This window comes from Otolemur garnettii, unplaced genomic scaffold, assembly GCF_000181295.1.
Source record: "Otolemur garnettii isolate 467f Iridium unplaced genomic scaffold, OtoGar3 scaffold00184, whole genome shotgun sequence".
NCBI lineage: Eukaryota > Metazoa > Chordata > Mammalia > Primates > Galagidae > Otolemur > Otolemur garnettii.
In genome coordinates this window covers 2,635,670-2,651,144 of record NW_003852579.1, presented here as the reverse complement: position 1 = coordinate 2,651,144, position 15,475 = coordinate 2,635,670, and the positions used below count along the sequence as shown (strand labels likewise).

General features: G+C 41.1%; 2 protein-coding genes across 11 annotated transcripts in view; one reads left to right on the top strand and one right to left on the bottom strand.

The window, feature by feature from the left end:
• The window catches only part of EPB41 (erythrocyte membrane protein band 4.1), a 226,289-nt gene that overhangs the window by 90,363 nt on the left and 120,451 nt on the right, over positions 1-15,475 (top strand). For 9 of the 10 annotated variants that reach the window (XM_023507453.1, XM_023507446.1, XM_023507445.1 and 6 more), the window contains exons 2-3: positions 5,611-6,088; positions 10,810-11,019. In XM_023507453.1, the coding sequence (XP_023363221.1) occupies positions 5,618-6,088; positions 10,810-11,019 (681 nt within the window). In that variant the 5' untranslated portion in view covers positions 5,611-5,617. The remainder of the gene's footprint in view (positions 1-5,610; positions 6,089-10,809; positions 11,020-15,475) is intronic. The other variant, XM_023507451.1, reaches the window with a different exon arrangement.
• Positions 11,162-13,166, bottom strand: LOC105888089 (cdc42 effector protein 1-like). Its single transcript, XM_012812013.2, has one exon. It carries the CDS (start codon positions 12,822-12,824, stop codon positions 11,760-11,762), a length of 1,065 nt encoding a protein of 354 aa, XP_012667467.1. The 5' UTR covers positions 12,825-13,166; the 3' UTR covers positions 11,162-11,759.

The window sequence follows — 15,475 nt, the reverse complement described above, 5'->3', positions numbered from 1 at the left end:
CATTGTTGTTTGGCGGGTCCGGGCTGGGGATTCGAACCCGCCACCTTAGGTGTACGTGGCTGGCGCCTTAGCCGGTTGAGCTATAGGTGCCGAGCCCATCTTTGTTTATTTTGAGGTACATTCTCAAAATGATTGTAGTGGTTTTCTATGTTTTGCTACTCAAAGTATATTCAGTGGGCCACCAGTGTTAGTCTACTGACTTGTTAGAAAAGCCGAATCTCAGGCTCAATTCTGATTCTCTTAAATCAGAATCTGTATTTTAACAAGGTGGTTAGGTGATCTGATGTATATTTCAGTTTAATAAGCACAGATAGCATAGGGGTTGTTGCCATTGATGTGTTCGTGTGTTTAATAACTAAAGAGTTGGCTGGTCCAAGTGCAGTTGTTGGTTAGTTAGTTCTATCTCCATTCCCACAAGCTTCACGTGGCTAGCCTAAAAAGAAACAAACAAATAAAAACTAAAGAGTACTTATACTTATTCAGCTATGTTCTTTCAAATAAGATAGCCTTTCATGTGAAAGCAATTGTAGCAATATCCTTAGCAGATGTTGTCTATTTTTAAAACTATAAGAAAAAATTATAAAATACAAGAAAAAGTACTCTTCATTTATTGAAAGATACAAGGAAAACATGATTAGAAGTGAAGTTTAAGTGATTTTCATATCTGCTTAAGTTTCCCAAAAGGTTTGTAATTTTTAATAGATCTTTATGAGAGATCTTTGTTCAAAGTCAGTTATATAGGTAAATTGTAATATAGAAATGGGTTCTGTTTCTTTTCAGTAATGCAAATAAAGATGCCATAGCTGAAATCCATGGAGAATAGTATTACATTGTAAGCGTTTCTTACTTTCTGTTGCAAAGGAAGTATGAAGTAAAATAGTGCTATCAAATGAAGTCATTACCTTTTTTTTTTTTTTTGAAACAGAGTCTCATTATGTCATCCTTGGTAGAGTGCTGTGGCATCACAGCTCACAGCAACATCAAATTCTTGGGCTTAAGCAATTCTCTTGCTTCAGCTTCCCAAGTAGCTGGGACTACAGGCACCCGCCACAATGCCTGGTTATTTTTTCGTTGTAGTTGTCATTGTTGTTTGGCAGGCCTGGACTGGATTCGAGCCGACCAGCTCTGGTGTATGTGGCTGGCGCCCTAACTGTTGAGCTACAGGCACCAGGTCTGAAATCATTACTTTTTTTAAAAAAATTAAATCATAACTGTGTACATCAATGCAATCATGGGGTACAATGTGCTGGTTTTATGTACAATTCGAAATATTTTCATCAAACTGGTTAACATAGACTTCATGGCATTTTCTTAGTTATTATGTTAAGACATTTATATTCTACATTTAGTAAATTTCGCATGTACCCTTGTAAGATGCACCATAGGTGTGGTCCCACCGATTACCCTCCTTCTATCCATCTTCCCACCTAAAATCATTACTTTTTATAATAACTGCTGTTTTGGTGTCCAGATTTTCTGTTTCAAGTTTCATTACTTTAGAGATTAAAGGAAAATAGTTTTGGAAAAATCAATTGAAATTTGGAAAATCATCCTACTCCTGATATAATGAGGAATTGCAGACAATTTTATTTCCTTTATTTAAGTACAAGGGTATTTCACTTGGGGGTAACAGATTAGGAATGAATATTGGTTGGTAAATTTTGTTTTGTTTTGTTTGAGACAGAATCTTACTATGTCACCCTCGATAAAGTGCTGTCGCTTCACAGCTAACAGCAACTTCAAACTCTTGGGCTTAAGCAATTCTCTTGCCTCAGCCTCCCAAGTAGCTGGGACTACAGGCACCCAGCTATTTTGTTGTTGTTGTTAGAGTTGTCATTATTGTTTAGCAGGCCTGGGCTGAGTTTGAACCCACCAGCCTTGGTGTATGTGGCTGGCGCTCTACCCACTGAGCTATGGGCACCACTCATGGTTGGTAAATGTTTTGTGTGGTGCTCATAAAGACTAAATTACATAGGCTGGGCACCAGCAGCACAGTGGTTATGGCACCAGCCACATACACTGAGGCTGGTGGGTTTGAACCTGGCCTGGGCCAGCTAAACAACAATGACAACAATAACAAAAACAATAGCCGGGTGTTATGGCAGGTGCCTGTAGTCCCAGCTATGTGGGAGGCTGAGACAAGAGAATAGCTTAAACCCAAGAGTTTGAGGTTGCTGTGAGCTGTGACACTATGGCGCTCTACTGAGGATGATGAATTGAGACTGTCTCAAAAAAAAAACAAAACTAAAACTAAATTATATAGTTCATTAGCTCAGAGTAATTTGGGTGACTAATTTTTTTTGTATTAAATTATAGCTGTGTACATCAATGTAATCATGGGGTACAATGTGCTGGTTTTATATACAATTTGAAATATTTTCATCAAACTGGTTAACATAGCCTTCATGGCATTTTTGGGTGACTTCTTAAATGAGACTAGAAAATGTGTTTCTTTTTTTATTTTTATTATTTAGAAAATGCACTTTTAAAAATATTTTTATTGTTTAAAGTATTTCTAATGCTTAAAGTAAAATAATTTGAGTATATTAGTGGTAAGAGCTCACATTGAAGCCTTTTCTTTTATTAATACACCTTGAGCATCCCAAATCTGAAAATCCAGAACCTAAAACTTTTTGAGTGTCAACATGGCACTACAAGTGGAAATTTCCACATATAATTGCTTAACACAAACTTTGTTTCATGGATAAAATTGTTGAAAATATTATATAAACTTACTTTTAGATTGGGAGATTGAGGTGGGAGGATCTCTTGAGCTGGGAGTCTGAGACCAGCCTGGGCACCATAGCAAGACTGTCTCTCCAAGAAATTAAAAAAAAAAAAATTAGCTGGACAGGGTGGCCCATCTGTAGTCCCAGCTACTCAGGAGACTGAGGCAGGAGGATTGCTTGAGGCTGGGAGTTTAAGGTTGCAGTGAACTATGCTTGTGCCACTAAACTCTAGCCTGGGTGATAGAGCAAGACCTTCTCATAAAGAAAAAGAGACAGCAATAAGAAAAGAAATAAACCTGTAAGGGTATTTGTATAATTGTATATGGAACATAAGTGAATTTTGTATTTAGACTTGGGTCCTATCCCTAAAAGATCTCATTATGTATATGTAAATATTCCAAAATCCAAAAAAAGTCCCAAATTCGAAACACTTATGGTCCCAAGCATTTTCTATTCTTTTTTTTGCAGTTTTTGGCCGGGATCGGGTTTGAACCTGCCACCTCTGGTATATGGGGCTAGCACCATACTCCTTAGAGCCATAGGCACGACCCCCAAGCATTTTTGATAAGGGATACTCAACCTGTATATCTTTACATATGTCAGGACGACTTCTATTGGTTTGCTACCTACTAGAAGCATGACCTTGGAAATGTTCCTCTCTGAGTTTCAATTTCCTCAGCTATCAGATTAGGTAATCCCTTTTACTTTGCAGGGTCATTGAAAGACTTAATTGAGATAATGGAGATATGCCCCTAGCGTGGGACCTGGCGCAGACACAGGGCCCGATGCGCATAGCTTCCTTGTCCTTTTCACTGCTTTGTCCCCGTGTATATGATTATTCTAGGTTTAGCTCATATTTTAAGATTTCTCTTTAATATTTCTTTCATTATACTGGTTAACGCTGAATCAAGAATGTAAATCTATGATGGCACAGACCTTATCTGTTTTCTTTTGTTAAGTGTTATGTCTCTAGCATGTAGCGTAGAACCTGTGCTAGGTACTTGATAAGTATTTGTTGAATGAATCAATGAATATCATGCCTTTGGAGTAAATGAATAAATTTAGGGAATACCTTTGTAGTTTATATTTGCTCATTAAACAAACTTTTATTTCTACCTATTATGTATCAGGTACTATTCTGGGCATTGTGGATATACAGTGAAAAAAAGATGGGTTCTGTCCTAACAGAACATAAATTTTAGTTGGGGTGAGGAACAGGGAAGAAAGGCAATAAACCAGTAAAAAAAATAAGTTACTGAGATAATTGAGGGTAATAAGTGTAGTAATCCTGTGAGGGTATCTGGGGGAGTAGTGGCTACTGTTTCAGGTAGGGTGTGTGGAGAGGCCCCTCTAAAGTGGTGACATCTAAGCTGAGACAGTAATGATGTGAAGGAGACCAATTTTCAAATAGCCAAGAGAAGAACCTTGTAAGTAGAAGAGCAAGCATGAAGGGCCTGAGGAGGGTATGAGCCAAATATAGTTAGTTCACTAATTCAGATTGTTAACTTTCAGATACCAGCCCTTCATTTTAATAGTATAGAGACGATGCAAAGATGCAAAGACGATGTAAATGCTGCTTTTTGAGAGATAGGCACAAAGTACTTTTAAGTGGAACAGTGAATCAATTATAAGGTCATCAATAGTCAACTTCATTGCACAGAGTTGTTTTTTTTTTTTTTTTGAGACAGAGCCTCAAGCTGTCCCCCTGGGTAGAGTGCCGTGGCATTACAGCTCATAGCAACCTCCAACTCCTGGGCTCAAGTGAGTCTCTTGCCTCCGCCTCCCAAGTAGCTGGGACCACAGGCGCCCGCCACAATGCCCGGCTATTTTTTGGTTGCAGCCATTGTTGTTGTTGGCGGTCCGGGCTGGATTTGAAACCGCCACCTTAGGTGTACGTGGCTGGCGCCTTAGCCGGTTGAGCTACAGGCGCCGAGCCATTGCACAGAGTTTTAAAAGTCCTCTGTGTGTTGGTTATTTGTTAAACTAGGCATGACAATGCTCTTTGGCTGTTATTGTGAGTCCTGACTAATAATACTGGGATTTTGACATCATGTGGCTAGAAACCAACAAGTTTGAAATACATGAGGTCTCCAGCCTGCCTTCTCCTCTCCTGCAAGTGAATCAACATTTACTTTTTGTTTTCTAAAATTTTTTGCCTGTTTCTCTATTTTTCTACTCTTACTGAGCTTTCAAAATCATATCAGAATAGAAAAAAAAGAAGGCTCAGAGCTTAAAATGAGATACCTCTGAAAAAGGTTTAGTATGGTATTGTAACATGAAAACCTAAGGACATTTGTTTGCAGTTACCGTATTTAAAATGTATAATTGTTCTTGATGCAGTCAGGTCTGATCAAGTCTGATCAATCACCTATCCTACATTTGCTGTTCTTTATAGAGAAGTGTATGCATTCTAAGAAATAATTTTAAAAAGAGCAATAAAGACTTGGAACTTTTAAATTTGGGGTGTGGAGAATTTTTCAGAAAATAATTCCTACAAGTCCTGTACCTACAGATTGATACCCTCAAAAGACAGTATACACATAAGATCCTTTTTTAAGGAGGGATAAAACTGTATTTGCAATACAGTTCTGAATGTTGAATTTGATATATGATGGATTTCAGTAAGGTGGCCTCAGTGGGTACTATTTTAAGTTACTCTATGTGTGTGCATATTTTTGGTGACTCAAGGCATTAATACTTTATTCAGGATGTATAGGTGAGATATTTTTGTACTTTAATGGAAAGTCTGATGTTTAATGGATTAGAATTCTATTTGTTGGTGATTAAATACCTAAACATATTAATTTTTTAGAGTTTGGGGTTTTGCCTACAGTAATGTGTTTTGCTTATAAGAGCCTCCTTTGCATCTTCTTTGTAATAGCAAAATCATGACAACAGAGAAGAGTTTAGCGGCTGAGGCTGAAAATTCACAGCACCAGCAACAGAAGGAAGAGGGTGAGGGAGCCACAAACTCAGGCCAACAAGAATCTCAGCTGGAGGAGGCTTCTAAAACAGCAGCTGAAGGAGATAATCAATATGACCAGAAGCTGAAAACGTCTAATGGGGACACTCCTACCCATGAAGACTTGACCAAGAACAAAGAGCGGACATCAGAAAGCAGGGGCCTATCACGACTGTTCTCTTCCTTTCTCAAAAGGCCCAAATCTCAGGTGTCTGAGGAAGAAGGCAAAGAAATAGAGTCAGATAAAGAAAAAGGGGAAGGAGGTCAGAAAGAGACAGATTTTGGAACTGGTTTTAATGAAGAGATCATTTTAAAGGCCCCAATTGCAGCTCCTGAACCTGAACTCAAAACAGACCCATCTTTGGATCTTCATTCATTAAGCAGTGCAGAAACACAGGTAAGGGTGTGTGGATATGGGAGGTGGGTGTAATGTAAGCAGGTTATAAACTTTTCTTTCTTTCTTTTTTTTTTTTTTTAGAGACAGTCTCATTTTGTCACCCTCAGTAGAGTGCCATGGTATCACAGCTCATAGCAACCTCCAGCTCTTGGGCTTAGGTGATTCTTTCGTCTCAGCCTCCCCAGTAGCTGGGATACCAGGTGCCTGCCACAATGTCTGGCTATTTTTTTGTTGCAGTTAGGCTAGGGTTGTGTTTGAACCCACCACCCTCAGTATATGGGGCTGGTGCCCTACTCACTGAGCCACAGGCGCTGCCCATAAACTTTATTTTTCTTTCCTTTTTTTGGCTGGGGCTGGGTTTGAACCCACCACCTCCAGCATATGGGGCTGGTGCCCTACTCCTTTGAGCCACAGGCGCCATCCTCATGAACTTTATTTTTCATTTAAGAACATTTGGTTTTATTTTTTACTTGCCAGTTAAGTTAGGCATTGATAGTAGTAAGTAACATGGAGCTTTGTAATTTCTGCTTTAAAGAAATTAATGTGGTTGGCCAGGTGCTGGTGGCTCATGCCTGGAATCCTAGCACTCTGGGAAGCCGAGGAGGGTGGATTGCTTGAGCTCACGAGTTCAAAACCATCCTGAGCAAAAGCAAGACGCCATCTGTACTACAAGTAAAATAGAAAAACTGAGGCAAGAAGATTGCTTGAGCCCAAGAGTTGGAGGTTGCTGTGATGAGCTATGACACCATGGCACTCTACCCAGGGCAACAGCTTGAGACTCTGTCTCCAAAACAAAAAGAATAAAAGAGATTAATGTGGTCATTGGAAACTTGATTTTTTAAAAGATAACTTAAACTTTAAAAATTAAGAAAGATATCAAATAAATTTATTCAGCTGATATATTATTTTGCTATAATAATGAAACAAATTCATTACAATGAGAAAAGAAGTGATGGTTTAGAGTTTACTTTGGTAGAATTATAGGATGGGATTGTTATCTACAAATGTGGTCCTTTTATGGAAATATCTGTCAAAGCTGCATGATGAATTCAAGCCTTCCAGAGGCATTTGATAGATTCAAGCCATGCCTGTCTTATTTCCTTCATCATCTTTAACTGGATCAGGTTGTCATAGAGTCTAAAGAGATAGGGGAGGAGGTCTAGCTCTTTCTATCACCTGTGTAATATGGTACTCCGGGACCATAATTGTGTCACAGTGTAGTTAAACTAAACGTGAATTGTGAGTCTGTTTGTCAAAAAAAAAATCATGGGAAAATATTGGTACTATAACTCAAACTATTTCCTTGGAATCTCATTCATTTTAAGCTTTATTGTCTACAAATTGAATTATTTTCACAGTCTTATTTCTGAAGCATGTGAACATTATCTACATTATTAAAAATATAAGTCCTATATGTTTCTCTTATCGATCTTAGGTTTAGGCTATATAGTTGTTTGTTTCTTTGTTTGTTTGTTTTTGAGACAGAGTCTCACTTTGTCACCCTTGGTAGAGAGCTGTGGCCCGCCACAACGCCCAGCTATAGGCTATATAGTTTTATTAGAATTTTCTAAAAATATGGCCTGGTGCCCGTAGCTCAGTGAGTAGGGCACCAGCCATATACACCTAGGCTGGTGGGTTCGAGCCCAGCCTGGGCCTGCTAAACAATAATGACAACTGCAACCAAAAAAGAAAATAGTCAGGTGTTGTGGTGGGCGCTTGCAGTCCCAGCTACTTCGTAGGCTGAGGCAAGAGAATCGCTTAAGCCCAAGAGTTTGCTGTGAGCTGTGATGGCACGGAACTCTACCAAGGGCAACATAGTGAAACTCTGTCTAAAAAAATATATATTCCTAAAATATAATATAATATAATATTCCTAAAAATGTTACAGGCATTTCTAGAAATTACTTCTATTCAGTATTCAGTGCTAAGAGTAAAATTCAGGATAAAATTGTAATTATGGTTGAAAACAGATTTACCATGTAGTATTAAGAATGTGGTCTATGGAATCAGCTTAGAGGATTCAAATTACAGAGAAGTAACACTTTTTGCTTTATTGGTTTTTTCCTCTCTACAACAGGGATAATAATATCCATCTCATTTGGTCATTGTAAGGATTAAAAGAGAGAAATATAAAGCTCTTAAGACATTACTTGACCTTTAATAAGCACTCAATAAATGTTAGCTATTATTACTCAGTAAGTAAACACAAACTGTAAAGACAAAGGAACTCAATGTATCTTAATACCATTAATTTAATTTTAGGGATACCAAAACAGGTAAATTACATTATCTTTTAGGAAGCCTAGAACTTTCAAGAGGTTTTTTATGTAGGGGAAAATCCATATCTTGTTTTATTTTTTATTTATTTATTTATTTATTTTGAGACAGAGCCTCAAGCTGTCCCCCTGGGTAGAGTGCTGTGACATCACAGCTCACAGCAACCTCCAACTCCTGGGCTCTAGCAAGTCTCTTGCCTCTGCCTCCCAAGTAGCTAGGACCACAGGCGCCAGCCACAACGCCTGGCTATTTTTTTTTTTTTTAGTTGCAGCCGTCATCGTTGTTTGGCAGGCCTGAGCTGGATTCGAACCCGCCACCTTAGGTGTATGTGGCTAGCGCCTTAGCCACTTGAGCCACAGGCGCCGAGCCTTTTTGTTTTGTTTTGTTTTGTTTTGTTTTGTTTTTGCATATCTTGTTTTAGTTAGTATTTTAATCAGAACTTATCTATTTGGTCTAAAATTCATAGATTTGTACTCAAGGTGAAACAGATGACAAAATTAATTTTAGGTTTTACTAAAATCTCATTAAGACTTAATTTAGAATTGAAATGAATTGTATGCAGAAATTTATGAAGAAAAATAAAAAGTATTATTAATAAGATTTCAAAGGGATATTATTTAAAGGAGTGAACTATTTTAGGTATTTTGTAAACTAACTTTACAGTCAAAACTTTTGGGATAAGAGTCTTGTAGATAAAGGTCTGATGTGAGTTTGCATTATAATAAGATTGTACCAGTCTTCTTCCAATGTACCTTGGATTTTCTTAAGCCATATATCAATTTTTAATGCTTATTTATTTACTTATTCAACAAATATTTATTGAAAACCTATTATGTTTGCCAGGCACTAGGCTATATATACCTTGGTAAATAAAAACTATAAAATGGTGAAAATGTTTGACATTATAGTTTGTGAACTATACTGATATATGACTTCATAATTGTATATCCTAAAAAAGTTCTCTGGCTTAAGTTTCACATCTGTCAAGTGGACTTAATTAATAGTACCTGTCCCACAAAGTTGTTATGAGGATTAAGTGAGTTCATTTAAGTAGTGCTATTAGAATAGTGACTGGCCTTTTGTAATTGTTCTGTAAATGTTAACAATTATTATTATAGAACCAACATGGTTCTTATCCTTGTGGATGTTACAGTCTAATGGAAGAGACAAAAAAGTAATAAACTCAAAACATTCATTGTAATTAGTGTTATAAATGCAACAGACAGAGTACTGACATGAAAAATAGGAGAGTGGGCATGGGACCAATAGGGTACCCAGTGAAAGCCTCTCTGTGGTTGCATGTGAGAGAGTCTGAAGGATGGGAAGGAGGCTTTTAGACTACCTCCAGTTATCTAAGGCAAGAGCCAAGTAATGAAATCCTTTCTTATAATTGCCAACCGTGTATTCTTTTGAAAGAAAAGAATAAGTAGGGTTTAGTTAAAAATCTTTTCAGCAGTAGTGAAGAAGGCATCATTAAAAATCTTTCAGGAGTTTTATTGTGTTGAAAATAAGGGGCGGGCACAGTGGCTCATGCCTGTAATCCTAGCCCTTTGGGAGGCCAGGGCTGGTGGATTGCCTGAGATCATAAGTTTGAGACCAGCCTGAGCAATAGTGAGATCATATTTCTACTAAAAATAGAAAAAACTGAAGCAAGACAATCTCTTGAGCTCAAGAGCTTGAGGCTGCTGTGAGCTGTGACGCCACAGCGTTCTACTCAAGGTGCCAGAGTGAGACTCTGTCTCAGAAAGAGAAAAAAGAAAAGAAAAGAAAATTAGTAAAATATAAGCCAAAATGTTACCTTACTTACCTGTATTACTTTGGGATAATTTAATGATTACCTTAGGAGACCTAGATTTCAATCCCTCTCTCCCTTCTTTGAATCTTTACATTTAGTATGATTGATACAATGTAGAAAGGGGTTAACTGGTAGGTAGTTAAAAAGTTTTAGCCTACTACCTATGCTTGCTTAATCCTCTTAAATTGGTCTCAAGCAACTCTCTTAGCTATTTTAAAAAATTAGAATATATAAAAAATCACATCTTATTTTGCAATTAATAAGACCACCTTGCTAAAATTGAGGAGCATGGGGCAGAGACAAAAAGGTTTTGATAATCTTTAATAATATCATATAGTGGCATAGTCAGGAAGAATACATAATGCTGAGAACAATAGTTTGATGTCCTCTGGTTTGAAACCTTCATTAACTGATTTGATGGAATTCTACCTGAGAAGTTTTGAGAATAGCAAAGTCTGTAGATCTTTTGGGGGATTATATCCTTTATGGAAAAATAATTATTTAATATTAATGTCACTTATATTTTGTTTTAATAATTTTTCATCTTCAGTGGGTGTGTTTATTGGTAAGATTACTATAGGTTAAAGTGTCTATAGCATGTTTTGTGACGTGTCTTTATTATTGACGTGATGATGACACGGGTATGTAGCCTGCTCAGGAAGAACACAGAGAAGACCCAGATTTTGAAACTAAGGAGGAAGGACTTGAAGAGTGCTCCAAAGTAGAAGTAAAAGAAGAAAGTCCTGAATCAAAAGCAGAAAGGGAATTAAAATCTTCGCAGAAATCAGTCAGAAGACACAGAAACATGCACTGCAAGGTTTCTTTGTTGGATGACACAGTTTATGAATGTGTCGTGGAGGTGAGTGCATTTTAATTTCCCGTGGTCAGAACTCTTACAAACTGTTTTATGTAGAGTTGGATTAGTGGTGACTTTACCCAGGATAAGACCCACTGTAATGACTCCTTCTGTGGACTAAAATGTTTTTTTTTTTTTTTTTTTTCAAAAAAGCCTTTTTTAATCAGCCTCCAGAGGCAGGTCTGGGGTGGTGAGATTTCTCCTTGTGAGGTCACATCTGACCTTTCTGTGAGGCTTCTGGGCAGGTGGGAGGCTGAGGTGGGGATGTTGGGGAAGCAGCCTGGGATGGGGCTTTCAGGGGTGCAGTGGGGACCCTCTGAGGGCTGCTGGTCCCTGTGGGAGGTGAGACAATGGCCCTGTGTGGTACACTCCCCACCCCTCAACCAACAAGGACAGCTTCGTAGGGCACAAAGGCAGCACTGTGGGGCTGGGCCCTCCTGCCAGCAGGGGGTGGCATAGGGTGGGGCCTAAGGAATGGCTACTGGGTCCAGAGTGGCACTGGGGGAAGATGGTCAACCTGGCAGGGCCCACCAGGAAAACCCAGGTTCCAGAGCAAGCCCCATCTTCCCTGTCCTTCCCAGGTCTGTCCTGCAGAGAGAGGGAAGAGTTTGTAGGCATCTTGGCTTCTCTCTCAGGTCTGGTAGGAGGAGGGGCTGCTAAGTGAGAAGAGGCTGGCTCTACACCTGGGCCCTTCAGAGAGGTGCCCAAGGCTAGGCGGGGTCCTGAGCCCATGCCCCAGACACTCAAACCTTGACCTCATCATCCTCCTCCGTGTCAGCAAACTGGAAGGTGTTTGCTTGCACTGTGGTGGGTACTGGGGTCCTGCTGCCTGCCTGGGGCACCTGCTCCTCCTCCAGGCTTTCCCAGGAGGGAGCCTGGGGCAGCACCCCCACCAGCTCACACCGAGCATCCATCTTGGAGTAGTGACGGCCACCCTGCCAGCCTGCACCCCAGTGCCTGCCGAGGTCCGGGTCATTGGCTACTGGGGGACCCTCACCCACCGGGCTGGCTCTCACCTCAGCCTCTGGGCCCAACCTAGCAGTTACCCCATTGGGACAGTGTCCATAGGGTGAGGGGCTTGCAGCAGGGGCTGGGAAATTTGTAGCAGGGGCTGAAGGGTTTGTGGTAGGGTTGGGGGACTCTGTTGCAGGTGCTTCAGAAAGGCTCATGACCCCTAGTAGCTCACTGAGGAGAGAGGGCCCAAGGTCAAGATCTAGGCGAAAGGATAAGAGAGAGTCAGAGCGACGAAGCTCAGGCCCGGGCTGGAAGGAACCATTGCGGTCTCCATCACAAGGTTTTTCTGAACGGGGCAGGCGGGAGATGGTGCAGAACCCAGAATCCAGGCCATAATTGGAGCGGCCATCTGGAGAGCTGACAGGGCTGCCATCAAAGCTGAGCTTGCCCACCACGAGGCTGTCATAGGCAGCCTGGTTGAGCTGGGGCAGGGAGATGGCGTTCTTGATGATGGGGGAGATGGCAGGTGGAGCTGGTGAGGGTGTGGGTGGAGAAGCCATCCGCCGGGGTGGTGCCCCCACCCTCCGCACCTGCTGTAGCTTCTTGGCCAGGTAGCTCCGGGGTGAGCGATGGGTGCTCCTGGAGCTCCCCCCATGGTTACTGAGGAAGGAGGTGTCACCAAAAACATCCCCACCACGGCCCACGTGCATGGTGTGGCGGAAGTCCCCTAGTGGGGGGCTGATCATGTCTGCAGTCAGTCGCCTCTTTCCCTGCGAACTGGATACCCAGCCCACAGGCGAGAGCTTTCCCAGGCTCATGGTTGGGGCTCTTCCAGCCCCCTGGGGGCCGGGCATCAGCTCTGGCTGCTCACAACTGCTAGTCCATGCCCACCAGGGGCCAGAGGAGAGAGGGGGCTGGGCTCAGGGTCCACTTCTCAGCTTCTTTTCCCTGAAGTGGAAAGGGGTGGATGGAGGCTTCCCTATAATGCTGAGACTATAAGGGGTTCATGCTTGTCTCTTCCTGAGGCCTGGCTCCCAGACCTGTGGAAGCAGCTGCAGATGTTCTATCCGAGAGCAGAGAAGGCATGAGATGTGTCTCCAAGGTGGCTGGCTCCTCTCCTACCCAACCAACAGTGGAGGCCTTCTCTCGGCGAGCCCCGGAGGCGCGGGTGGAAGGGCGGACCTGGACTAAAATGTTAATGTTGATTTTTGGAGGGTGAGGGTATGAAAGGATGAGGAATGAGTCATATTTTCTTCTCTGATTTTTTTCTGTATCTACCAAAATCTTTTTAATGGAACATGTGTTACTTTTCTAATCAAAAACAATTTTGTTTTTAAAAAACATCTATTATTTATAGAATGACTTTCCAGGACTAGATTTTTTAGGATAGCCTCAATTTCTGATGTTGCCTCCAACTTGTTAAAAAAAAAAAATCACTATTGCATTTCTGTTTTGCTAGGTCTAAACCTTAATATACTTTATTTAATATATTTTCTTTAGCTTCATGAGGTACCATATAAAAAAATTTAAAACAAGTAATGCTATTTCCTTTTTTTTTTTTCAGTTTTTGGCTGCAGCTAGGTTTGAACCCACCACCTTTGGCATATGGGGCTGGTGACCTACTCCTTTGAGCCACAGGCGCTGCCCAGTAATGCTGTTTCTTAAAACTCTTGTATTATTTTCTGAAAAATAACTGAATCGAGATTGAATAAAAATGTCAAAGTTATTCAATTATTCTTTTTACTCCTTCAAGATGAATTGAGATAAAAAACTATGACAATTTCTTTTCTTTTCTCTTTCTTTCTTTTTTTTAGAGACAGAGTCTCACTTTATCACCCTTGGTATAGTGCCGTGGCGTCACAGCTCACAGCAACCTTCAACTCCTGGGCTTAGGTGATTCTTCTGCCTCAGCCTCCTGAGTAACTGGGACCACAGGTGCCCAGCTCAATGCCCAGCTATTTTTTTATTGCAGTTTCGCTGGGGCTGGGCTCGAACCCAGTGCCCTTGGTATATGGGGCCAGTGCCCTATGACAATTTTATTAAACTAGAGTAGTAGTTGTCAATTGTGATATTGTTGATATATGAACAATTGTAATTATTACCAATAATAGCTTTTATTGATACAACATCTGATTCACATATTACTTGTATTTTAGGTGTGCAATGAATTATTTCTGAATTATTTGTGTCAAATGCAAATATATTCAATCTCAAATAGTCTAAATCAGTGGTTCTCTACCTTCCTAATGCTGCAACCCTTTAATACAGTTCCTCATGTGGTGACCCCCAACCATAAAATTATTTTTGTTGCTACTTCATAACTGTAATTTTGCTACTGTTATGAATCATAATGTAAATATCTGATATGCAGTATGTATTTAGGTGACCCCTGTGAAAGGGTCGTTCAACCCCAAAGAGGTTGCGATCCACAGGTTGAGAACCATCGCTGGTCTAAATATTATTCTATATTTAGTTTCAAGAAGGAAATAAAGAAAAGTATACTGTTGAACTTTGAAAATAGCTACAATGCTTGGTGACTAAAAGACCTAGGGTCTACTTCTTCTGTTTCTTTTTTATAATTTATCTTTCTTTCTTTTTTTTTTTTTTTTTTGGCAGTTTTTGGCTGGGGCTGGGTTTCTCTTTATTTTCTCTTCATCTGCTCCTGTAAGTTTTCTACAGGTTAGTGGGGAACTGAGGACTTATTACTTTACCCTATGGGTGAGAGCTACAGGAAGTAGGGTCTACTTCCCTAGAGGGACTCTGCTGAGATTCTGAACACTCTCTTTCCAGGCAGAAAAATCAAACTAATGTTTTCATGGCCATTTTGAATTTCCAGTTCACCCTTCCCCCCTTGCCTGCAGAGACAGTGAGGGGAAGGCCAAGAGCAGTGTCCCCTCACCCCTGTGGGACCAAGTACCATGTCCCAGCCCTGAAGCCAGAGAATTGCTAGAGCCCTGCATTCTGCCATGGCAGGTGGATCCCCACTGCTCCTGCCACTCTTGCCGAGTGCTAGGTGGCCAGAGTCCTGCAGCTTGAGCCCCATGTTCCCCAGGTGGCAGGCAGATCTCCACTGCCCCTGCCACCCTCGCCACCCTTGCCAGGTGCTGCATGGCCAGAGTCCTGCTGCTGGAGCCCTGCATTCCTCCATGGCAGGTGGATCCCGGCTGCTTCCACCACCCTCACCGGGCCAGGTGGCCAGAGAACTGCGAAAGGACAGTCAGTTGAGAGGAGACCACACTAGAGCAGCAATACCCCGAGGTGAAGAGCAGCACTCGCAGCAGGGGGAACAATAAGGCTCACACCCCTGAGGCTTTTCCAGACAGACATGCCCTGTCTTTCTTGACATCCAGAGGAAGCCAGCATCTTCTCCAGTGGCAGCCACTGGAGGGATAGTTCTGGGATGGACTCCAAATGATGTAAATTCAGCATGGGGTGGAATCAGCAGAAAAGCTCAGGCAACATGAATAACCAGAGTAGATCAACTCCCCCAAGGAAAAATGGGGCA

What these genes read in the sequence shown, in the direction of transcription:
- LOC105888089 (XM_012812013.2), bottom strand. Translation starts at nt 12,824, where the DNA reads ATGCCCGGCCCCCAGGGGGCTGGAAGAGCCCCAACCATGAGCCTGGGA.